Source organism: Salmo salar, chromosome 26, assembly GCF_965601325.2.
Source record: "Salmo salar chromosome 26, fSalSal1, whole genome shotgun sequence".
NCBI lineage: Eukaryota > Metazoa > Chordata > Actinopteri > Salmoniformes > Salmonidae > Salmo > Salmo salar.
The window spans coordinates 15,884,758-15,910,922 of NC_138316.1; the positions used below are offsets into that span (position 1 = coordinate 15,884,758).

The following is a 26,165-nucleotide window of genomic DNA, read 5'->3' on the forward strand; positions in this document are numbered from 1 at the left end:
GCCCATAATGAGGCCAATATTGTTTTACGTATCTGTGACCAACAGATGCATATCTGTGTTCCCAGTCATGTGAAATCCATAGATTAGGGCATAATTCATGTATTTAAATCGACTGATTTCCTTATATGAACTGTAACTCAGTAAAATCTTTGAAATTGTTGCACATTGCATTTATATTTTTGTTCAGTATAATTGAAGTGTCCCAGATTTTGTTTGCTAAGTTACATCTACCCCCCAGTCCAGGTTGGTTATCTACTTTGAAGAGCTAGTCAAATTATTTTGTCAGACAGCTCTGCAACATACTTAGGCAGGCTTGCCTAGCTGAATAGGATGACTAAAGACAGTACAGTACAGGGTGCACAGAGATAACTTTGTCTGGCTAGCTGCTACTGCCTGAGCAGAGATGAGATGATGACTTTAAGGAATTAAAAATAATAAAGCCATCAAATAAAACGAAGTAACATACACAACTGAAATATTGTATTATTTCATAGTAATTTCCTATTTTTCTATTGATGTCAACTCAATGTGGACCTGACAGAAATAATTGAATGTGAATGTTCACTGTTGTTGGCTTTAGAATTTCAATTAAAAAGCTCTAAAATCATTTGAATGCGATTATTTCATAATGCATTTAATTTTGAAAAATGTTTTGTAAACAAAATAAAAAAAACATAATTCTTTTTTTATAATCGAACCCAAAACCGAATCGAGCTCAAAAAACACTTATCGCTCAGCACTAGTTCCATGTAGAACTCTCTGTGGAAATGGTTCTACATGGAACCTCAAAAGTTTCTATCAGGAACCAAAAGTGTTCTACTTGGAACCAAAAAAGGTTAGTCAAATGGTTCTCTTTATGGGGACAGATAGCACCTTTTTTATGAGTGTAGAGAGCACACAAGACATAGGGCATATAAGTCGCTTGGAGTGGTGAGAGACAGAAGGGGGAGGGAGAGTGTGGGGGAAAGAGACTGGGAGAGAGAAGCTGCTCTGTGTGGACTGTAGCTTGCAGCTGTAATTGTGGAAGAGCGAGAAAGCGTGCTCATGTGAGAGAGACTCAGAGACTACTAGAGAGAGAGAGAGAAAGCAAAAGAGGTTGAGAGAGAGAGAGAGAGAAAGATAGAGAAGGCTGAAACAGAGAGTGAAGTAAATAAAGAATGCAAGAAAGACAGTACAGTGACGCAGTGCTTCTCTGTCTACTGTAGGTGTACGAATTCTGTGGAGGCAGCGTGATACAAGGACTATACATTTCCTGTCTCCTATCAGCCGGATTTACTCCGAAAAGGGCATCAATGACCATTGGACCATATACTTCTCCACAATATTGCAGGCACTAAAGGTGGACTTTTAACAAGTGCAGTGACAATGCAGGTGAGATTCTCTTGATTGTTTATATACTGTACGTGTGTTCAACTGCATGTTGTATTGAAATTATAGTGTTTGGTTTGCTAGACTTGAAGTAAGCCTTTTTATTGAAATTAATCACTTGTGGTGCATGGCATTTCTATCTGTTTATAATCGGGAAAACTGAATATCTACTAGATGCCGAGTTATGTATATTTCATAAGCTTGCAGACTGTATGTTATGTTTGCGGTAAAAAAATATTAAACAGCTTCTGTCTGAAGCCAGATGATGTGTCGACAGAGGCTGTGTTGTTTAGTTTAATTGTGGTAATGAGCTGTTACTATGCATTTACTTATAATCTGAGATATATTTGATATGGCTTCCAGGTAAAAAACAAAAAACAAAGATGCGCTTTGGAAAGTGAACTTTTATGATTGAGTGTAGAGAACAATGACGTTCTGTGTCTCTGTATCGCTCTTCTTTCCCCTCTCTCATACCGTACACACAGATACAGTCACACTCACAAAATGTGTTGCTTTTGTTCAGTAAGTCCTGTGCTGCTGGCTCTCCCTAGAGCTGCAGACAGCAGGACAGTTGATGGAGTGACGTGCTCTGGGTGAGGTGCCTGTTCATTAGATGAGTGTGATTGAGACCACAGTATATTGACAGGGAGTAGAACAATGAGACTACTGTACATGGTTAACAAACACAACAAAGATCAACAGAGCAAGCGAGGAGTCACCTATAGATCCACGGATAGCTCGATTCAGGAATAAAGCGCCTTTCACAGTGCTCTTCACACATCCTGTAACAGCAAAATAAAATGGATTGATAGAGAAAGTAAGAGGTAGATGAGAGAAGGTGTGGAAAGAGAAGGCTGGGAAGAGATATGCAGTATGGGGGAGTCGTCATAGATTGAGTGGACTTTTGAGAAGGATCGAAACGAGATAAGGAGGAGAGGGAGTGTGAGAGAGATGAAGGAGTCACTGCTGTGTTCTAGTACAGCTAGGCCATGACAGTAAAGACAGCCCTGGCTTGGGGGGACATCGAGTAGAGATGGCCAGTCCATTATTCCTGCTCCAGGGTGGGAGCCCTGACCTAGCCCCTAATCCAACAGCCTTCCCTACGCCTCGCCTCTCACCCAAGGAGATCGCCACGGCTCTCCTCACACAAACAAACACACATCCACTGCATGCATGACAAACACAAGCTTCATGAGCCCCGTGGTCAGTCAGCCCTCCTTACCCAGCTAGCTACCACTGCTCCTCAAACGTTCACCACACACTTCTTCCTACCACTTAGGCATTTTACTTTGCACAGACGCCTGTATATCCATTTTAATTTGTATCAAGGGCATTTGTTAGTCTATTGTTATACTGCTTCTCTTTTGTCATTTGCATTGGTTTGGAGTTTGTGAGATTTGTTTTGTTGTAAAACTAAAAGATTGTGCGGATGAAGTCATGTCTTGCTGTGAGGATCAGTTGTGTAGTTGTTGTGACAGTGTCCCCCACAGCCTCAGGCATTGCTATGGGCACACAGGGGACATTTCCGCCTGTCATCTCCACTTTAGTTACAACCAAAGACGTTTAACAAGGGTACAGATCTTGTACCTCCCGAAGCTTAAAAGATAAATCTGTATGCCATCAAACAAAATGCTTTTTTTCTTTTGTTCAGCATTTTGATTTCAAGTCTTAGTCGTGCTTAATCCTCATATAATTGAGATGGAATGCACAGTGTAAGGCTCAGTTTAATTTATAATAATAGCTGTAATCAGATTTTCTATATCCCCACAGTTTTGAATTGGTCCACTCAGGGATCTTACCAGCTATAAATCTCAGTTATGTGCAGTGGTGGAAAAAAGTACTGAATTGTCATCCTTGAGTAAAAGTAAAAATACCTTTAATAGAAAATTACTCAAGTAAAAGGGAAAGTAAAAGTCTAAAAGTATTTGGTTTTAAATATCAAAAGTAAATGTAATTGTTAAAATATACTTAAGTATTAAAAGTACAAGTATAAATCATTTCACATTCCTTATATTAAGCAAACCAGACAGCACCATTTTTTTATTGCCTTTTTTTTTTACAGATAGCCAGGGGCACACTCCAACATTCGAACATCATTTAAAAACAACGCATTTGTGATTAGTGAGTCTGCCAGAGGCAGAAGGGATGACCAGGGATGTTCTCTTGATAAGTGTGTGAATTTGACCTTTTTCCTGTCTTGCTAAGCATTCGAAACATAACAAGTACTTCTGGGTGTCAGGGAAAATGTATGGAGTAAAAAGTACATTATTTTCTTTAGGAAGGTAGCAAAGTAAAAGTAAAAGTTGTCAAATATAAATAGTAAAGTACAGATACCCCCAGAAAATGACTTAAGTAGTACTTTAAAGTATTTTTACTTGAGTACTTTACACCACTGGTTATGTGTCATTATATAAGAGCATTAAATATTGCAAGTTGAGCTTCCACCTCCCATTATGGCCTGTAGAGTAAATTGCTGCTCTTAGTTGAGCTAATTAGTCATGGTGATTGGTCTATAGGCATGGTTCATGATGAACAAAACAATGCAGCCTCTCTGTCCATGTTGGATTCATTAGCTTCATTCAGCCTGTTGCACACACACATACGTCTGCGTTCGAGGATTGCATGGAGAGAAAAAAAAAACGTTGAATGTGCCGTGAAGGTTAAGGGCTCTATTATTTTGTGTGCATTATATTAAACATGTGAGGCTTGTCACTTAGGCTGGTCCTGCTGTGCCATACCGATAGTTCCCATGGCACTCATCCTCGATGTTAATCCAAAAAAAAAATGGACTCTGGTTTGTGAGGTGAACTAACCTTCCTACTTGGCTTGCAGAGACAAGGTGCTGTCAATTTAAACTTTTATTTTAACTAGGCAAGTCAGTTAAGAACAAATTCTTATTTACAATGACAGCCTACCAGGGAACCAGTCTTCCTTATTTAGGGCAGAATGACAGATTTTTTACCTTGTCAGCTCAGGGATTCGATCCAGTAACCTTTCGGTTACTGGCCCAATGCGCTGACCACTAGGCACTAGGCTACCTGACACCCCAAATAAACTGGATGTAATTAGCTTGAAGAATACTGTCAGTCCCTGGAGAACCCTTGATCTGTGTCCCTAACGTAAGATGAAGTGGGAGTGCTGCTGCCTGAGGAGCTGCAGCTGCAGTCAATATTAACTGGGCTGGGCTATTTTTACCCCCATTTTGTTTTTCCACTGAATTGGTCTTTTAACCCAAATATATATGAATTCTAGTCAATGGACACAATAAGCAAAAATGTGTGAGATGTTTGAAATGATTCCCTTTGTTTTGGGCAATGATAACTAGGACTGTAAATGTAGGAGAATTGTGAATTGTTTTCACTCAGTCGGATTCACAATGTTATTTTACGCATTTTCACATTCACATTTTTTAATTGAGTTTTCTTGCTTTCTGCTCACTGCAGCCAGTGTAAAAATCCATGGTCTTGTTGCGCTGATCTGTCAGTGTTCCCTCCAATTGACTTTTTCTTGCTAGATGTCTGTCTCTCTTGATATCTTCATGCACACCAGTCAAGGGGATATTGTGTAGGAGATTGAAAGGCAAAGGTATGTAGTTGTCAGCTGAAACCAAAATCTGGTTCTGAACATTGGGTACTCTTGGACTATTCGTTTCAAAGACAAGCATAAAAATGTTACACAATAACAAGATTTAGAAGGAACATCTTACCTCATACAAAAGGTACCTCTGAAATATGGACTATTTGATTACATACAGTCAAGTCCCAAATTATTGGCACCCTTGAGAAAGATGAGCAAAAAATACTATATAAAATATATAATACAAATACTACTAATTCTACAGTATTTGAATGCAAAAAAGGGAAAATTATATTATTTTATACTAATGCAAGTGCTCAGAGGAAGAGATTTTGTTAAACAAGTAATAAGAAATTATCAAAATGCGAGGATAACAACATAGCCTTAAACACTTTTTTTATGATGATTGGAGAACACATTGGGATGGATCTTAGACCACTCCTCCATACATAATATTTCCAGATCCTTGATATCCTTCGTCTGTGTTTATGGACTGCCCTCTTCAATTCAAACCACAGATTTTCAATGGGGATCAAATCCTGGGACGGCCATGTCAAAATGTTTATTTTGTGGTCAATGAACCATTTCTTTGTGGATTTTGATGTGTGCTTGGGGTTATTGTCTTGCTAAAAGATCCACTTGCGGCAAAGTTTCAAGATCCCTCCCAATGTGTTCTCCGACCTCATAAAACATTTTCGAAAAAAAGCTCAGTGTCGTTATACCTGTATTGAAAACAGGGGATTCAGGAGAAAGATATGATCCCTTATTGATGTCACCTGTTAAATCCACTTCCATCCGTGTAGATGAAAGAGAGGAGACAGCTTAAAGAAGGTTTTTTAAGCCTTGAGACAATTGAGACATGTATTGTGTATGTGTGCCATTCAGAAGGTAAATGGGCAAGACAAAAGGACATCCAGCCAACTTGACACAACTGTGGGAAGCATTTGAGTCAACATGGGCCAGCATCCCTGTGGAATGCTTTCGACACCTTGTAGAGTCCATGCTCCAACGCATTGAGGTTGTTCTGAGGGCAAAAGGGAGTGGGGGGATCCAACAACTGAAAAAACACATTTTGCCCCAGGGATCCATGGAAGTTTAGAGGGTGTAATACAATACAATGTAATATTATTAATCTACAATTTATGTTATTAAACACTGGGCAACATGAGCCTATTGGTATCCACAGTACTCCACCTATTATACATTTCCCATCTCAATACTTCAATACTATATTTTTTTTACATAAATGCACTGTAATTTAAAGTAATTGTCCAGTGAAAATCAAACTTTTAAAAGTTAATGTTCTGTTAACTCATACCCAAATAATTTTGACTATACTCGTATTCGTGGCCGAAGCATTAATTGGAGAAAAAATACTTTAAAAAAGCCACCTCAAACTTGTATCTCAAACAGACCGTTTCAAAAATGCTTTTTAAATGAGATTTAAACATAATCGGTTCAAGGACATACATCTGGTGTATTAGAAGCATTTATTGGTACCATGATTGACTTTCTATTTATTTATTTCACTATTATGGGGGAATCCTGTTTTCTGCTAACAATGCCTGTAGTGGTGCGGTCGGCCGTGAACGTCCATGGCTTCAATGAGAGGTGGCAGTCTGTCACGTCTGCTCCCGCTCCTCCCCTCCGGTGTTTGACGTCGCCGGTATACTAACCGCCGGTCCTGGGATCCATCATTACGCACACCTGGCATCAATCATTACGAGCACCTGCACGTTGTCATGAGGCAAACCTGGACTCCATTACCTTACTTATTACCACCCCTATATCTGGCCCTCCCTTAGGTTCCTTCCCCAGTCCGTATTGATCCTGTGTACATGCAAAGACGCTACTGTTATGTTGTCTCGTTTGTTGTTTTATTAAACGTTTCACCTGCTTCTCAACTCACAGCGTCTTCATTACACAGTCGTTTTCTCTCTGCCTCATGACAACATGTGTAGAACTGCAGGATATTAGCGTTATAGTTGCAACAAGAAACATTTCTCTGCCCCATGACAAAATGTGTAGAATTGCAGGAAATTAGCAAGTTTTTTTTCCCTCCAAGAGGCAGACCTTTAAAATGTTCATTCCCAGGGCCCGAGACTTGGTTTGTCCGGCCTTGCACACGAAATCATGGTGAAACTCCTTGTATGATATTTTTTATCTCACTCAAGTTGTGTTCTGATTATGAGGGGGTCACTGATGAATTTGCTATCACAAAAAAGTTTGAGAACCCCTGGGCTAGTGGTTAGGGAAGGGTTAGCTAACATGCTAAGTATCCTAACCATCCTTTTTAATTTTCACATGTAGCGAGCGAAGTGTTCGTGTTGTCCAACCAACATGCGTAGTAGCTGAGTCAGACAATATAGTTTTCATGTTTCATAATTATCCTATTTCTCAGTGACAGGTGAATCAGTGAGTGAGTTGTTCAAGATGGATAAACAAAAGGCAAGATCAAGTGGTGAACAAAAACTCCACAAAAAAAGCTTTATCTGATCAAGCTCGTGCCAAATTACAGACGATAACCACGTCAGCAAAGCTACCACCTCGTCCTCGGCTGACGAAACACCATCGCAGGTGGAAGCTAGTAGGCCTAGTCATGCAGCAGCTAACACTAAAGCTTCCCAGTCCCCACAGAGATCTCACTGCCCGGGCCTGGCAATGACAGTGGCCTTGCTTCTCCTCTTCTTCCTCCCCTCAAGAACAGTGACAGTTCCTCTAGAGAGAGTACCGGTCCTCCTCTTCTCCCAGAAAACCAAGCTGATGACTGTCAGTAACCCAGCGGCGCTTATGAGAGTGACCACCCCCCCCTTCTGTGTACACTGGTAAAAGCCTATGAGTGATGAGACTGATAGCCCTGACAGCTAGCCCCGAGTTCCAATGTGTAATATAAATAGGTTACCAGCTAAATACTGTATATATCCATAGATATGCTAGTAGGCTAGACTGCATTGTCTGCATAATGAAATGAGCCCTAGTAAGCTATTGCTTTGACAGTGGACTGATTATTTGGCATTAATAGACTGGTTTTATGGAGCACAAACGTTCTATCCATACTGTGAGAGAGTGCAAAGATGGCTCGTAGGCTATAGGTCTACAGCAAAGTTGTATATTCTAAAAAAATATTTTGGGTACTGATTTAGTATGCTGTTGCATCACATTTATTTTACAATCTGAAATGTTTGAATTTTCCACTCTAATTACTGAACAAGTAAATACATTATTGCCGCCAGCCAGCATTCGAAATAGGAGCATTGCGACACCGTAGGCCTATAGCTTCATGAAACATAAACGTTAGACTTAACATGAGAAAATGAGGACCAAATAAAAATAAACATGCATCCATTCAAGCAAAGCTGCAGGCTACTAGAAGCACTAGCACCACATAATCTGAAAGGGGGGGGCAAACTCCGACTTTGCTGGGGGTCCAGAGAAACTGCGCTACGCCAATGAACATAACATATACTAATTTGAGTGTCACAAATTTACATTTACTATGTTACGTCTAGTCTTTGAGGCCAGGCTGTTATTTTAGTATTTTTTTTTCTCATTTTTATCAAGGGTGCCAATAATTTTGGACCTGACTGTATATGGCAGTGAAACAAAACAACGGATCTCACAAATTCCCTAATCAAGCATTGTGATGTGCATTGAATATGATGTGCCTATGACAAATTTACAGTACAGTGCAACACCAAGTTTCTATTGTCACGTACACAAGTACAGTGAAATGCCATTCTTGCTGGCTCTTTCCCAACAATAAACACCATACATAAACCTGTGGGGTACACTGTGTACCTACAATGATTAAGGAAGTATACAGTCCATGTAATTTCCTTTGAATACATCATGATTGCCCATTTTGCAGTATATTCAACACCTCAAAAGCAAGCAATTTTCTTTATTGTTGTGTAATAATAGAGGTTGTTCGTTGATGGGGATTTGAGAGGTGTCGTAGCAGTGCCCATCTGCAGAACATACTGTATATGTAACTGCCAAAATAAAGGAAACACCAACATAAAGCGTCTTAATAGGGCCACCACGAGCCTCCAGAACAGCTTCAATGTGCCTTGGCATAGATTCTACAAGTGTCTGGAACTCTATTGAAGGGTTGCGACACCAGTCTTCCACAAGAAATTCCATCATTTGGTGTTTTGTTGATGATGGTAGAAAACGCTGTCTCAGGCGCTGCTCCAGAATCTCCCGTAAGTGTTTAATTGGGTTGACATCTGGTGACTGAGACACACACACAAACCTGTGTGGAAGCATCTGCTTTCAATAAACTTTGTATCCCATATTTACTCAAGTGTTTCCTTTATTTTGGCAGTTACCTGTAGGTCATTTTAGGAAACATATAGCTAGATAGCACAGTAGGTGATGTGAGTGTTATCATGCAAATCAACTCTGTACTATGTGTTACATAGCAGTGTTTGTAGTTTTCCTTTGGACAGGTTTGATGGTTTACCTTGGTTTCTAATGTTCCTGCTTGTTTCTCCAGGAGCATCTCCCAGTCCAGCACATGGGCACCAGGAGCACAAAGTTCTCCTAGTAGTGAGGTTTGTCCTGGGCCTCATCCGGACGACCATGACTGATCTCCTGGCCAACCTGAGTGTTCCATGGGGCACACAGGTGATTGTGAGCCCCAACCTGACAGCAGCAGCCCTGGTTGTGCCGGGGTCAGGCAAGTCTCTGGCCCCCTTCTGCACCTTCTGCTGCTGTGGCCTGCTGAACCGTACTCTGGCCGTGGTGTTTATGGTCAGTCTGGCCTTCGCCATAGTGGTGGGCAACGTGGTCACGCTCACCGTCTTCATGCAGACAAGACAGGTCCGCACACCACAGGGATACCTCAAAGGTAAAAAAAAAAAAAAAAACTCACTGATTCAGACTTGTTCATTCAGAATGAGCTCATTTACTCTCTAGAAATGCTGTTGATTTGTGATAGGAGAGAATGGTAGTCACAATATATTCACTGACATGGAAGAAGAACAACCTTTGGTGTTCTTGACACTGAAAGGTGAAATGAATTTAAATTCAAACAGCTTTCTGGTTGAATGTTCTGTTTCTAGAGTCGCATGTTTGTTTATGTTGCCTGCTGGTTACATTTAACTTTTTAGTAGTTTAGCAGATGCTCTTATCCAGAGTGACTTACAGGAGCAATTATGGTTAAGTACCTTGCTCAAGGGCACATCGGCAGATTTTTCACCTAGTCAGCTCAGGGATTCAAACCAGAGACCTTTCGGTTACTGGCCCAATACTCTTAACCGCTAGGCTACCTGCCACCCTGTATTGGTTATATTGGCAGGATTCATTAAGACGGTCGGTGCTTGTTGTTTAGCAGAGAACTAAATCAGTCTTCAGTGCTGTTCAGTCACAATCAGGGATTCCTTTGTGCATTGCCTCAAAGGATGCAAAACCATTTCCACGCAGCACTGTAGATTTGTTTTCCATGGAATTGAATGTAAAATCCTCTTTTAGAACCCAGGGATTTGTACCGTATGTGGTTGAGTGTGAACTGTGAATGACCTTTCTCTCCTGACAGTCTCTCTGGCCATAGCGGACATGATGGTTGGAGTGCTGGTGGTTCCTTTCTCTGTCTACACTGAGATCTCTCTAATGGTGACCAGTTCCCCTCCTGTCTGGTACCAGGGGGGCACTGACCCCTCCATGGGGGGCCTGGTGGGACCCTGGCAACCCTGCATGCTGATTGGTCCAGTCTTCGCTGGCTGTACGTTTGTCTCCATCAGTACTATATTCCTGATGACGGTAGAGCGCTGTGTGGCCATCTTATGGCCCCTACATAAGGACCACCTGGTGACACGGAGACGCACCCTGTTTCTCATCCTCTTCTCCTGGGCAGGCAGTTTCCTCCTGGCCCTGGCCCCCCTCATCCTCAGCAACAACTTCACACTGGAGTACAGTGAGTGCAGCCGGATGTGTAACTACGTCCCCCTGTGGGACGGAGTCACTCTGCCCTCTGACGCCAACATCCTCCTGCTGTTCCCCGTGTTTGACTTTACGCTGCTGGGCGGCACCCTGGTATTCAACATCCTGTCCTTCACCAGCATCCGCCGCTACACACGCAAACGTAAGCTCATGTCAGAGGGGAATGTGGGGGTCGAGGGAGGGGGAGGCGGCTGCCAACATAGACCCTCCTTCTCTGACATCAAGGCTGCCAAGACGATCAGCATTCTGACGTTTGCCTTCACGGCTTCCTTCACCCCCATCGCTGTGTTTGTGCTGGGCAACGTGGTGGGCTTCACCTGGTGCAACTTCTCCTTTGTAGCCTTCTGGATCCTGACTGGGAACAGCTGCTGTAATGTGATAATATACAGCGTGAGAGACCAGCGCTTCAGGAAAGGAGTGACTCTGCTTTTTCAGAGGGAGCACTCACCTTCCCAGGGGGAGAAAGGCGGAGCTACCCCCCCCATTCACCTTGTGACTACACCCCCAACCCCACCTCCTTAAACTATTTTGAAAAGACAACCAGTGCCCCTTTCTTTAACTTTACTATGGAGAGAGGGATTTAATCGGCATTTAACTTCAGGTAAAAAAAAACATACAAAAAAAGATGCAATTCTGGAAGAGGAATTGTTTCCATTTTTTTCACTGTGTCTAAATAATGAACATAACTGTAGCTACCTTATGGTATCTAGTAGTCGCCAGCTATTCCCAGCATCATTTAAATCATATGACTCAAGCTGTCTCATTGGACTAGGTGAGATATCTGTGGGGGATATCTTAATAACATGCACTTTATCATAGAGTTGAAAGTAATGTATGGTTTTCATTTGTTTTCTGACATGTTTTGTGACTGTCCAGAAACATGTTAATTTTGCACAATTTTCTCTATAATAGCTTTTATTTTTGCGATAATACCATTATATTCATGAGGAGGGCATAATCAAATGTGAGTGAATGAATTGTAAGAATGTTTTGAATCTAAATGACGAGAGATGTTGATGTTTTGTACAGTTATGGGCAATTCAACGGGTCCGTGATCTGTACTACACAGAAATGCATAATTATGGATATGAATGTCATTCTCTTCAAGGTTATGTATCCTAAATAGGTACAGAAAGGTTATATCAATATCTTCTTTTGCATATTTGGGTATTATTCTACACACTGGATATTATTTTAATGAGCTCTGCCTCCAAACAAGACCAAATGAAATCTGAACCAATCATAGATGTCTTTGTTTCACAAGTTTAGACATCAAAGTACAGCAGAGCACAGTAGAGTACAATACAGCACAGTAGAGTACAATACAGCACAGTATAATACAGCACAGTAGAGTACAATACAGCACAGTAGAGTACAGCACAGTAGAGTACAATACAGCACAGTAGAGTACAATACAGCATAGTAGAGTACAAATCAGTACAGTAGAGTTCTGTACAGTACAGTACATTCTAGTGTACTCACTGAAGTATGCTCTACTGTACTAAACTGTACTCTACTGTACAGTACTGAACTATACTCTTCTGTGCTGTCCAAACTGTGATTTGTGACTACTATTTCAAGGCACAAGGCCCAATGTTTCTTAAACTTACAGAAGGCAGAAACATTTCTCCAAAACGAAATATGTGTTGATATTAGTTGGCAGGGGTCTTTACATCAACATTATTGTGTTTTGATGTATTCTGATACCTTTTTAAGTCTTTTTCTGGTAGATGTTTTCTAAGCCCCCTTTTCCAGAAAATCAAAGCACTTGCTTATTCCTAATTTCTAGGATGGTAAAATGGATAAACAATATATATATATATATATATATATATATATATAGACTCTTAGCTTTCATTTGACACCCAATTTGACTTTCTCCTATGACCTTCACATGTTGGTGTTCATGGGTCCTTTCACATAAAATGTACCTTATTCATCTCATGGATGCCAGTGTATACACGGAAACATTTATATGAATGGTACAACAATGAATACGGAACATAAATGAAACATTTATAAATTCAGTGAAATAGACAAAACGATTCAGATGCCTTATCTTGTGTTTTGAGTGTGAATGCTTAGCGGCTGTAAAGTCACACCGTTAAAGGGGCTACATTTATTTCTGAATATTCTCATACCATTATATGTTGAGTATAACATTACTATTACTCAAGATATTCACAGCACTTATACAATGTTGATCAAATAAATGCAAATCAATTTATTTAAATTCAAATAATATCTAACTCAAAATGACATGACTTAAAGTAAACATGCTGATAAACATTTTGTAGCATTTTCAAAGAAATCAGGATAATTTCCATATGATCTGTACTAAAAAGCTGTTTTGGTACATTTGTACAAAAAAAAAAAAAAAGTATGAAATGTATGCATTCACTACTGTAAGCCGCTCTGGATAAGAGCGTCTGCTAAATGACAAAAATGCAAATGTAAATTTGGTCACAGTGGCAATGATAATATTTCATGAAAATAAAATATCTGTTTTGAAATATTTTACAAGCTTAGAGCCTGTACGGAGAGGCAAAGGTCGAGAGCCGTGCGTCCTCTAAAACACAACCCAACCAAGCCGCACTGCTTCTTGACACAATGCCCACTTAACCCAGAAGCCAGCCACACCAAGGTGTCGGAGGAAACACTGTGCACCTGACAACCGCGTCAACGTGCCCGGCCCGCCACAGGAGTTGCTAGTGCGCGATGGGACAAGGATATCCATGCTGGCCAAACCCTCCCCTAACACGGACAGCGCTGGACCAATTGTGCACCGCCTCATGGATCTCCCGGTCACGGCCAACTGCGACAGAGCCTGGACTCAAACCCAGAATCTCTAGTGGCACAGCTAGCACTGCGCCACTCAGGAGCCCCCTGTGTCAATATTTAAACACTGTACAGAACTTTATCAGTATTGTATTATTCATCAGATGATGACGTCAGATTTAGTCATAAATGCATTTGGAAACACTTCATTTTGGGAGTTTCTAAATGGTGTTCACTCATGAGAGTAATGTGTTCAGACAGTACTAAATATCTTTCAGGCATCTGCTCTAAAATTCACCGCCTCAGCAGTTACACAAGCTACACTAGAAACAATCATTTTCATCTTTTTGCCCCATCAGGATCCAACTTCCTTCCATTTGAGAAACGTTAGTGGAGAAGGGAACACCCTGCTAGCTGTAGTCAACAAGCCACTGGATGTCTCAGGAGTCCTGACAATGTCTACAATGTGATCTCTCACAAATCTTTATGATCCTTATGTTATTTTACTGTCATAGTTTACAAATGTGGTATAAAAAGATAACGTATAATATATTTTCATCTACCATTACTATTTATGTATGACCATGCCGTCCCAGAATGTGTGTTATTTTACTGAAAACAGATACCAAATGGTAGACCTATTAAATGGTAGACCTATTAAATGTACATATAATCAGGAAGCTACTCCTCACTACCATGTGCTGGCCTCACAAACTATGTCAACAACAGGGTTATTATGCCAACAATATATATTTTTTTCTCTTCTATTTTTTTAACCTTTATTTAACTAGGCAAGTCAGTTAAGAACAAATTCTTATTTACAATGACGGCCTACCACGGTCCACTAACCCGGAAGACGCTGGGCCAATTGTGTACCGCTTTATCGGACTCCCGATTACGGCCGGTTGTGATACAGCCCAGGATTGAACCAGGGTCTGCAGTGACACCTCTAGCACTGAGATGTAGTGCCTTAGACCGCTGCGCCACCCAGGAGCCCAATAAATAAGCCATGATTGGCACCAGGTCCATCATCACTGAGCAGTAAATGGCGTGTTTATTGAGAGAAATGCTCTTTGCTGAAAATTGAATATGTTAGATGCATGCTCCGTACAGCCATGCTTCATCTTATCCCCCTGGTGACAGAGAAGAGGGGGTGGTTGGAGATCACATTCCCTCCTTATAATCAGAGAACTCTGGAGATGCTGCGAGGGAGCATTAGATGGAAATGGATGGGGAGAGGCTGGTATGTCAGAGCAGAGGTCTGGCTGGCAGAGATGTGATAAAAGTATATTTCTCCTGCAGCACTACCATGACATAAATTATCTGACACATGGCTGGTCATGTGACAAGGCAAGGCTCAGGAGAACACTGGACTGTCAAATGAACCGCTTACTGGGAAAGAGAGAGATGGGGAGGAGGGAGAAAGAGGAGATAGAGAGAGACATGATTAAAATATGCTGCTGTTTGTTGTTAATTTCACAATCTAAAAGTGTACCTATATTTTGGGTTGTATCATTACAGCACAACTAACAGTCTGACAACAGTGTTTGTAGGTCTATGTTTGCATACTGTATATACCCTGCGCTTTGACTCTATGGCCACCAGAATGACAGCATTGTTCATTTCCCCAGGAACTCTGGACATTGACAGCACATCTGTGGTTTTTCTAATTATGTGTAACCAATGTGAAATGGCTATTTAGTTAGCGGTGGTGCCCGCTAATAGCGTTTCAATCAGTGACGTCACTCGCTCTGAGACTTGAAGTAGGGTTTCCCCTTGCGTTGCAAAGGCCGCGGCTTTTGTGGCGCGATGGGTAACGATGCTTCATGGGGTGTCAGTTGTTGATGTGTGCAAGGGTCCCTGGTTCGAGCCCAGGTTGGGACGAAGAGATGGACGGAACCTACACAGTTACATATGGTTTGAGATGACAACAATAAAAAAAAAATTGTGTTTAGGAAATCTCGAAAGTTACTGGCTAATTGCATCCTTAAACTGCCCCAGCAGACATCTCTGCCACCCAACCAGCTCTAAACCATTTTTTCCCCTTTCAGCTGAAAGGTAGTCATTAATGAGAGGGTGATCTCAGCTTATAGTTAAAGTTCCTCCTGCCTAATTGTCAATCTCAAATAGTTGGTAGCAAATATGCTGCCAGATAAAGATGAGAAACGCAATTATGGTAATGATTTCACTTCGGGCACTGTCGTGGGGTAATTTGACAGGTTGTATATTTTTCCATTAACAACGAGCAACTCTCTAGTAAACAAGGTGCTACTTTAAATGTCGTGTTAACCTGCTAAGTGATTCACAGACACATGTTAGGCTTAAAAGAAATACACACATGGGAATCATTGTATTGAATTTCTAATCTCTGGTAGCAAAAGCTATTATGTTTTGGTTCCCTTTGATGTTTTTTCATTTTCATGGTCTATTGGTGTGCCGGTGAGGGACAGAAACAGTCCTTGTAGGCATTTTAGCAACATTGTGTTTGGTGAGGTTACATTAGAGTTGGTTCAGCCATTATACACAGGTGGGAGCGCTGTTAGGAAGTCAGACAAATGCAATTTTTCTTGTGGCTACACCTTTATTGAAAAAGAGATGACGTAACCTGCTTGCTCTCGCTGTGTGACTTGCCAGTCTGAGGTTAGTGAACGTACCCATTCACATCGCTGAGTGAAATTGTAAGGTCAAAAACTTTGCAAGACATCAAAAAACGAAATGAAAATGTTTTACCATCTTGAAATTGTGTATTAGGCAATGGATATGACTTTAAGCTTGTAGTCTACCAAAAGATAAAGGTTGAAAAGCAGATGGACTGTAGAATTTTTTTAAGTGCTAAAAAAGTGAATTTCCCCATTGCAATTATGTTTCTAGCAACTCTGGAGATAAGGCAGGCTGGCATTAATCCCTCCTGTTACTCTCTAGAGAGTGAAGGTTTTGGATGCAAGGTGCCTGGGGGAAGCTCCTATCATTACCACCCAGGTAAATAGGACCCAGACAATTAACAGGAAGAACATTGCGTCAGCTACTGATAGCGCTCTTGGAACAACATCAACAAACCGACCTCCCTGTCAAATATCACCATTCATTCCTTTTAAAAACATTTTTTTAAGGACACAAAGAAAGATGCTTTTTTTTAAACAAACAAAATTAAATTTGCCAGTAAAAAAAAAGGAGAGACCTTAAGGCATTTGTTATTCACAGAGAGATTTGAATATGTTTACGACACATGCATGAAGCCAGCCAGTGTATTTTAGTCCCAGTTTGGAGAGCTGTCACAGGTTTGTTCTCTGAAGGTGGGGTGATTCACCATACAGGCCATTCAACGATCAGAGGCCCCATTGATAAAGACAAAGATCGATTCACTATATGGAAAATATTCATCCACCCTCAGCACCCTTGTGATGTGGAATCTATGTGGAAAATACATTGGATTTGAAAAAAGGTCATCAATGTAAACGGTTGTTTTGGTGTATTTTCACAACAGGATGTCATCATGGTAACCAAATTCCAACATACACAAAACATAAAATATGTTGAATTTGCACCTTTAAAACAACATCAGATCTTCTCCCATCCAGGGTTTTAACCAAGCCCTGCTTAGCTATGATATTAGTCACTGACTATTACCAAAATGCTATTGTGAGAATGATTATTGCAAGATCTTCACTTAAAAACTAAATAGATTCACTGTTGCTATCAAAGTTATTCCTAAAGGTAGGTTTAACAGAGACAAATGAAATGTGACCATACTTAACCACTCATATAACATCAATGATGCTATTGAGGCTTATATAACATTTGCAAAGTCATCAACAGCTATTGTTTCAATTCAACCCAGAATTCAACTCAAAATAGACAATACAATAGGCCTAGGGTTTCAACCCCGGATTTTAAATGTAATGAAATTTAGTGACATTGAATTGTGTTTGGTTGTCAACGCAACCAAATATCAACATTTGAAGGAGATGTTTCTTCTGCTTGGATAATTCCATCTGTGCCACTGACTTTGTGTAGTTTTAATTCCAGTTTGTCTACAAATTCATAATTTAAATGTTGGATTCACGTCTCCAAAAATTGAAGTTAAAGAATTCGACTAAATCATATCAAACTTGAATGTGCATTTAAAGTTTGATTTGATTTAGTACCATTCTTTAACTTTGATTCTTGGTTGAGATGGAGACATGAATCCAACATATCAATTTGTAGAAAAACTGGAATTAAAGACAGACTAAGTCAGTGGCACAGGTGGAATTATACAAGCAGAAGACACAGTGCATTCGGAAAGAATTCAGACCCCTTGACTTTTTCCACATTTTGTTACGTTACAGCCTTTATTCTAAAATGGATGAAATCGTTTTTTTCCCCTCATCAATCTACACACAATACCCCATAATGACAAAGCAAAAACAGGTTAACACATTTTTTGCAAATGTATAAAAAAATAAATAAACTGAAATATCACATAAGTATTCAGACCCTTTACTCAGTACTTTGTTGAAGAACATTTGGCTGTCTTCTTATGACGCTACAAGCTTGGCATACGCGTATTTGGGGAGTTTCTCCCATTGTTCTCTGCAGATCCTCTTAAGCTCTGTCAGGTTGGATGGGGAGCATTGCTGCAGTTATTTTCAGGTCTCTCCAGAGATGTTCGATCGGGTTCAAGTCCGGGCTCTGGCTGGGCCATTCAGAGACTTGTCCCGAAGACCTGTCCCTTGGCTGTGTGCTTATGTAACAGTATAGCTTCCTTCCCTCTCCTTGCCCCAACCTGGGCTTGAACCAGGGACCCTCTGCACACATCAACAACTGACACCCACGAAGCATCGTTACCCATCGTGCCACAAAAGCCGCAGCCCCTGCAGAGCAAGGGGAACAACTACTTCAGGTGTCAGAGTGAGTGACGTCACCGATTGAAACGCTATTAGCGTGCACCACCGCTAACTAGCTAGCCATTTCACATCGGTTACACTTAGGGTCGTTGTCCTGTTGGCAGAGGTATAAAGTACTTAAGTAAAAATACTTTCAAGTACTACTTAAGTCGTTTTTGGGGGGTATCTGTACTTTACTTTACTATTTATATTTTTGACAACTTTTACTTCACTACATTCCTAAAGAAAAGTATGTACTTTTTACTCCATACAGTTTCCCTGGCACCCAAAAGTACTCGTTACATTTTAAATGCTTAGCAGTACAGGAAAATTGTCCAATTCATACACTTATCAAGAGAACATCCCTGGTCTTCCCTAAAACCTGATCTGGCGGATTCACTAAACACAAATGCTTCGTTTGTAAATTATATCTGAGTGTTGGAGTGTGCCCCTGGCTATCCGGTAATAAAAAAAGCAAGAGAATTGTGCCATCTGGTTTGCTTAATATAAAGAACTTGAAATTATTTATACTTTTACTTTTGATACTTAAGTACATTTTAGCAATTACATTTACTTTTGATACTTAAGTATATTTAAAACCAAATAATGTTAAACTTTTACTCAAGTAGTATTTTACTGGGTGACTTTCACTTTTACTTGAGTAATTTTCTATTAAGGTATCTTTACTTTTACTCAAGTATGACAATTTGGTACTTTTTCCCACCACTGCCTGTTGGAAGGTCAACCTTCACCCAAGTCTGTGGTCCTGAGCACTCTGGAGCAGGCTTTTATCAAGGATCTCTCGGTATTTTGCTCCATTCATCTTTCCCTCAACCCTGACTAGTCTCCCTGTCCCTGCTGCTGAAAAATATCCCCACAGCATGATGCTGCCCCCCCCCCCCATGCTTCACCGTAGGGATGGTGCCAGGCCTCCTCCAGACATGACGCTTGGCATTCAGGCCAAAGAGTTCAATCTCGGTTTCATCAGACGAGAGAATGTTGTTTCTCATGGTCTGAGAATCTTTAGGTGACTTTTGGCAAACGCCAAGCAGGCTGTCATGTGCCTTTTGCTGAGGAGTGGCTTCCATCTGGCCACTCTACCATAAAGGCCTGATTGGTGGAGTGCTGCAGAGATGGTTGTCCTTCTGGAAGATTCTCCCATCTCCACAGATGGAACTCTGGAGCTCTGTCAGAGTGACCATTGGGTTCTTGGTCACCTCCCTGACAAAGGCCCTTCTCCCCAGATTGCTCAGGTTGGCCGGGCGGCCAGCTCTAGGAAGAGTCTTGGTGGTTCTAAACTTTTTCCATTTAAGAATGATGGAGGCCACTGTGTTCTTCGGGACCCTCAATGCTGCAGAAATGTTTTGGTACCCTTCCCCAGATCTGTGTCAGTAGAGCTCCTGTCTCGGAGCGCTACAGACAACTTCGACCTCATGGCTGGTTTTTGCTCTGACATGCACTGTCAAGTGTAGGACCTTATATAGACAGGTGTGTGCCTTTCCAAATCATGCCCAATCAATTGAATTTACCACAGGTGGACTCCAATCAAGTTGTAGAAACATCTCAAGGATGATCAATGGAAACAGGATGCACCTCAATTTCGAGTCTCATAGCAAAGGGTCAAAATACCTATGTAAATAAGATATTTCTGTTTTTATTTTTAATACATTTGCAACAATTCTAAAAAGCTGTTTTCGCTTTGTCATTATGGGGTAATGCGTGTCGACTGATGAGTTTTTTACTTTAATCAATTTTAAAATAAGGCTGTAACGTAACAAAATTTGGAGGAAGGGAAGGGGTCTGAATACTTTGCAGTGACAACCAAACACAATTCAATATCACTTTTGAAATACAATAAATTGCCTATTAACTTGTTGACAACCTAACAAGTTATAAGTTAGATTCACGTCTCCGACTCAACCAAAAATAAAAGCCTTCTAATATTAATCTCTCATTAAGTGGCCACTTTCCCCGACACATTCCTTAAGCCGATGTCCATTAGTGTACTGTGGGATCAAAGCCTACGGTTCAACTTCATTTATGTAACTACTTCTCATATCACAACAACTTGGCTCACAATGGATGGCCGTCACTATAAATACATCCTAACGCAGAAGTATAGTGTATTGGTTCCTGGTTCTTATCTCTGTCTGCAGGTATCTAACTGACTATTGGTGTGTGATCTCAGTCTGGGTCACAACAGGGCAGGCAGTATTGTTCTCTTGATCTGAGATCTGTACTCCACTCACAAACCCCTCCACTCTCATACGAACAAAACATGGAAATCAGGTCTTTGAAAGCAATGCCGCCAGCAAGGTGATTTTCTAGAGCACATTGAGAGCCTTAGCATCACTACGTGAAGTCTTATGTTTTTCCCCTCTATTTTCACAGTGCTTTTGAATTGTTAATTGGTCATAAACAATGTCCACCTGGGTCTCTTTTTGGCTCTGGCAGGACTACAGAGAACAGTCAGAGATCGCTCAGGGGGAACACCTACAAACTATACAACAAATCTCTCAAGGTATAGAAACAAAACATCAGGAGGTATAAACTCATATGCCCTCAATGGGCCATTAATATTTCACCAAAATGCTGAGGTAAAAATGCTGCTCTGCTACTGATGTCTGAAAGCTATGCCAGAAAATACGTTTTCTGAAAATCTGACCTGCTGACATTCCTCTCCATGTATGTGGATTGATGATGAGGCTTGGGAACAGAAACGTATACACTTGAGCTAATTATCTAGCTTATTTTGTAAGCGATACCTTTTATATTTCTGAACCATCAATGAGTTTTTACTGACAGAAGAGTCATTGCTTGAGTGAGAAAAAGTGATGAGCATTGATTGCTGCTTAAAAGTAGCCAATAGCATGCATACATAAAAGACACAGAAGGGAAAGATGGTATTGGTCTACAGTAACAAAGTCTGAAAATATATTTTTTTTTAAATCAACAAACTAATTTGAAGACAGACTTTTTCTACAATATCCAGTAAATAGTAAAAGTGGGTCAGGGACTTGATGTTTTCTTATTGTGTGTGTTAGCAAAGAGTTTTTGTTCATACTCTCCTCTCAGACTAATAGTTCAATACATTCATACCCAGTCTTAGCCTTGAAATCAGCTACATTCACAGTCAATGCTTATTACTTTTTCTCCTCACTCCAATACTCAAAACTGTGACCGAAATGTAGACTGAATAACAAACAATCAGCTAGACATTAAACTCAGGGACACACATTTCTGTCCCCTGGAAATGATTGAAATGAACAATAGAGATGCTGCATCATTTCAACCTGAAGGATAATTGAGTTTCCAATAGGGATGTCATGAGGATGCCTGCATCAGACAATCACAGCAGAGCAACGACAGGAAGAGACCAGGTAGGCTACCACTGCCACCCTCCCTTCCACCTCCCCTCCCCCAGCTAACCGCCATGACAACTTGATTATTCACACTGCCTCCAAGTCATAAAGGCATATAATCTAGGGGTAAATTATATTGAAATAACTATGAAAGACTGAAAAGCATCAAAACACAGAATAATACATCCTCCACTCACAGCTCCAGATGTTCACAGACCCACCATCCTATTGCAGGTGTGATGAAGAGAGAGCGTGACAGATGGAGAAAGGGATTTTTGTCAAAGTCTAAGATGGCTGTTTTTCCCATACTTAACTTTAGAGAGCACGGAAGAACTCACTTGATAATGAAACAGCTCAGTCTACCCTGTCAGTCACTGAACCGCCGTTGTTAGTACTATTGTCTCCCATGTTCTACTACCCTGTTTGTTTCACACTCTCCTCAGCTGATAAGAGCAGCTGAAGTCCCATATGTTTTCCCTGCATGGCTCTGTACTCTGTGTTTTCTTGGGTTATCAGCAGCTGTGTTGTTATATAACACCCAAATATCTACAGGACATAGCTAAATAAAGATCAAATAGAACCCAAATATTAGTACAGGACCCACAATAGCATTTTACAACCTTGTCCGTTGCTTTTATTGTATATACGTTCTGAGCTGTTGTGTGTGTGTGTGTAATTCTATTAAGGGAGTAGCTGGTAATGGGCTTGCTTGGCAGGGAAGCATAAGATGACACAGCCCTTGCCTCTCACACCTGTGAATGCCAGGACCCAGAGGCAGTGTCTCCCCTGGCGTTCACACTAACACACACTCTACACACACCCACACATTATTATTCTTTGGTTGTATCGTTTCTTTTTTTTGAATGTGTGTCTTTAGTTGTCGTATGTGGACACGTTCTTGTCGAACATCTCATTGCAAAATCATGGCCATTAATATGGAGTTGGTCCCCCCTTTGCTGCTGTAACAGCCTCCACTCTTCTGGGAAGGCTTTCCAGTAGATGTTGGAACATTGCTGTGGGGACTTGCTTCCATTCAGCCACAAGAGCATTAGTGAGGTCGGGCACTGATGTTGGGCGATTAGGCCTGGCTCGCAGTCGGCGTTCCAATTCATCCCAAAGGTGTTCGATAGGGTTGAGGTCAGGGCTCTGTGCAGGCCAGTCAAGTTCTTCCACACGGATCTCGACATGCTGAAATAGGAAAGGGCCTTCCCCAAACTGTTGCAACAAAATTGGAAGCACAGAATCGTTTAGAATGCCACCGTATGCTGTTGCATTAAGATTTCCCTTCACTGGAGCTAAGGGGCCTAGCCCGAACCATGAAATCAGCCCCAGACCATTATTCCTCCTCCACCAAACTTTACAGTTGGCACTATGCATTGGGTCAAGTAGCATTCTCCTGGCATCCACCAAACCCAGATTTGTCCGTCGGACTGCCAGATGGTGAAGCGTGATTCATCACTCCAGAGAACGCATTTCCACTGCTCCAGAGTTCAATGGCGGCGAGCTTTACACCACTCCAGCTAACGTTTGGAATTGCGCATGGTGATCTTAGGCTTGTGTGCGGCTGCTCGGCCATGGAAACCCATTTCATGAAGCTCCCGACAAACAGTTATTGTGCTGACGTTGTATCCTGAGGCGGTTTGAAACTCGGTAGTGAGTGTTGCGACCGGTGACATTTTACAAGCTACAGGCTTCAGCACTTGGCGGTCCCATTCTGTGAGCTAGTGCAGCCTACCACTTTGCGGCTGAGCCGGTGTTGCTCTATACGTTTCTACTTCACAATAACAGTGCTTAATATTGACTGGGGCAGCTCTAGCAGGGCAGATATTTTACGAAGATAAGACACAAGGGTATAGCAACCACTTCAATCAAACTACATTCCAACACACGGTCGTGTAATTTACTTAACTGTGTGCTGTGAACTGCATGACGATGCCATATGGACCTTGTATCATGGCATAGCAGCAGAATCGTTCGTTCTGATCCTCTTGAACACAGAGCACCAGGTGATTTAGGTGACCTGAAAGGGTGACCGCTGTCATTCCTGTCTCAGGTGCTCTGTTTATGTCATCCTGTCTGCCTGACCTATTCCTACTTTACAATCCAATTGTTAAACATGAGAGAAAAGCTCTGTATGGAACGCCAGGAGTAAACCCGGGTCTACAATACGTCTCTGGGGCTTTCTCACTAGGAATCTATAGTAATGTTACAACACTGGTACCTACCTGTCTACTCAAAGCCAAGGCGTCTTGACTCCCACTGTTCCTCAGCAGCCTTCTCATCGAGCCAAAGATCAGAGGCTATGGTAGATGTAAAGCTTCCATTGATATGGCGATGATACCTCTCCACCCTACAGAGTCGATATGGAAACAGTAACTGATCTCCAGAAGTGTGCAGAAGAAAGGAGGGGTGGATAGCCTTATTATAGCCTTCTGTATTGTAATGTAATGCAAGCTATTCAGAATTTGTACATGTTCAATGCACACTGGGTTTACTACTGTAAGTACATTCTATAAAAAGGGAATGTATCAAAACCATACTTTTTCTAAATATTTTGACCAATCAGATCAGCTCTGAAAAATATCTGAAGTGAAAAGATCAGAATTGGGCTCCCTGTGTAAACGCAGCGATTGAGAAATAGTATAAAAAAATACCAGCAAATGTAACTACAGTTTATACTGTATTCTCCATATATCCACTATTGTTGGATCATGTCCACCCACAACCTTCAAGGTTGATTAGTTTCAAAAAGACCAATGATCCCAAAAGAACCAGCTCTACTCAATTCTGATTTCTCTTATGAGCGGTGCATATGAAACAACTAGACAAGAGTCCTTCCAGTTAAACAATAGTTTGTTGACTTTGCTGTTGGATGTTCAATGCACGTCAAGGAAACACAAATATCACATTTAAGTAAACGTCATCATCTATAAAAGAGAAATATCATTGGACTGGACCAAGAGAGAGGAGAGGGGACATCAGTACAGAATTAGACCAGCAATTTGAGTATTATAGCCACAGTGTATTCCGCCAGCAGCTAGTAGTTCATATGGTGCTATGTGACGCAGTCTCCTAATTCGTTCAGGGGAAAGTCAAAGAGTCAGGACCCAAAAATAAATGAGGGTAGTCCATTTTTCTTTTTTTACGTTATTTTGCATGCTCCAGGAACAGAGAGCAGCTGTTAAGTTTGGTCAACATGTTTTGTTTACAAGCTTTGCATGCAGATTCTGGGCAAGAGTCTATGTGTATTGGCATCCACGTGTTGTTGGACTGACTCGCTGTGGTCCGTGTTCTCTGAACGAAGGAGGATGCCTAAATCAGAGAAGGTAAGTACTTAGAGGCATTCAGTGCTATTCCTGGGACCTGAGGGCAGCTGTCAAGACATGTCTCCACACAGCTGCTACTGCTCAGAAGGCGCTGAATCACACTATCCGGGAGCAGGAATGACTATGAAGCACTGCTGACAGCACACATGATGACTGTGGAGGTGTGCAGATGTGGTCATATGTAATGACACCCTTAAACGCTTCACAATTTAAAAAAAAAATAAGTTAAATTGAAAAAACGAACTGAAAAATCCTAACTGAAATGGAGATTTCTCATTTCGAAGTCAAAAAATTGCCTGGACAAAATTATACATTTTTTAAAATGAATTTGTTTGGAGGCAAGTTCTTGTTTACTGTGTAATTTATCTCACCTGTGGTAATTTGCAGGTGCATAAAGGGTAGAAATTCACTTGGGTGGTGGACCATTCTTGATACACACGGGAAACTGCTGAGTGTGAAAAACCCAGCAACATTGTCTTAAGGCTTAAAAATCCTTCTTTAACCTGTCTCCTCCCCTTCATCTACACAGATTAAAGTGAATTTAACAAGTGACATCAATAAGGGATCGTAGCTTTCACCTCAGTCTATGCCATGTTTTGTGTGTATTTGACCAGATCTGTATAACCCTAAGATGATGTGCACTGGATCCAAATAGGAATGGTGTTTAGAGAATCATCTATGAACTCTCTGACAAGTGGTCTCTCCTCAGATTGTCAGATGGGTCTGTTGTGTTTAGATGCCCGTCTTCTCTGTCAACACACTCCTTTTCTGACAAATCCAGCTTTTGGGGAGGTAGTCTTTCTGTCTGTCTGGACTAGACCCTCAGGAGGAAGAGAAGGATCCCTCCAAAGCGGGTCCATTCTGACCTACATGTATTCTGAGATCAGAGGCAGTGGCCAATAGATCGGCAGCAGGACCCCCGGAGTCAGTGAATCAGGAGCCAGGGA

The 26,165-nt window shown here is 41.2% G+C and overlaps 1 protein-coding gene across 1 annotated transcript; it reads left to right on the top strand.

Moving 5' to 3' along the window:
- The first annotated feature begins 963 nt into the window (after positions 1–963).
- Positions 964–15,308, top strand: LOC106587251 (trace amine-associated receptor 13c). Its single transcript, XM_014175483.3, has 3 exons — positions 964–1,371; positions 9,443–9,796; positions 10,484–15,308. Exons 2-3 carry the CDS (start codon positions 9,529–9,531, stop codon positions 11,407–11,409), a joined length of 1,194 nt encoding a protein of 397 aa, XP_014030958.1. The 5' UTR covers positions 964–1,371; positions 9,443–9,528; the 3' UTR covers positions 11,410–15,308.
- The last annotated feature ends 10,857 nt before the right edge of the window (positions 15,309–26,165 follow it).

Bases quoted from the DNA above. Each gene is read 5' to 3' on its own strand.
- LOC106587251 (XM_014175483.3), top strand. From the start codon at position 9,529: ATGACTGATCTCCTGGCCAACCTGAGTGTTCCATGGGGCACACAGGTG. The intron at 9,797-10,483 runs GTAAAAAAAAAA...CTCTCCTGACAG, and splicing joins ACCACAGGGATACCTCAAAG to TCTCTCTGGCCATAGCGGAC.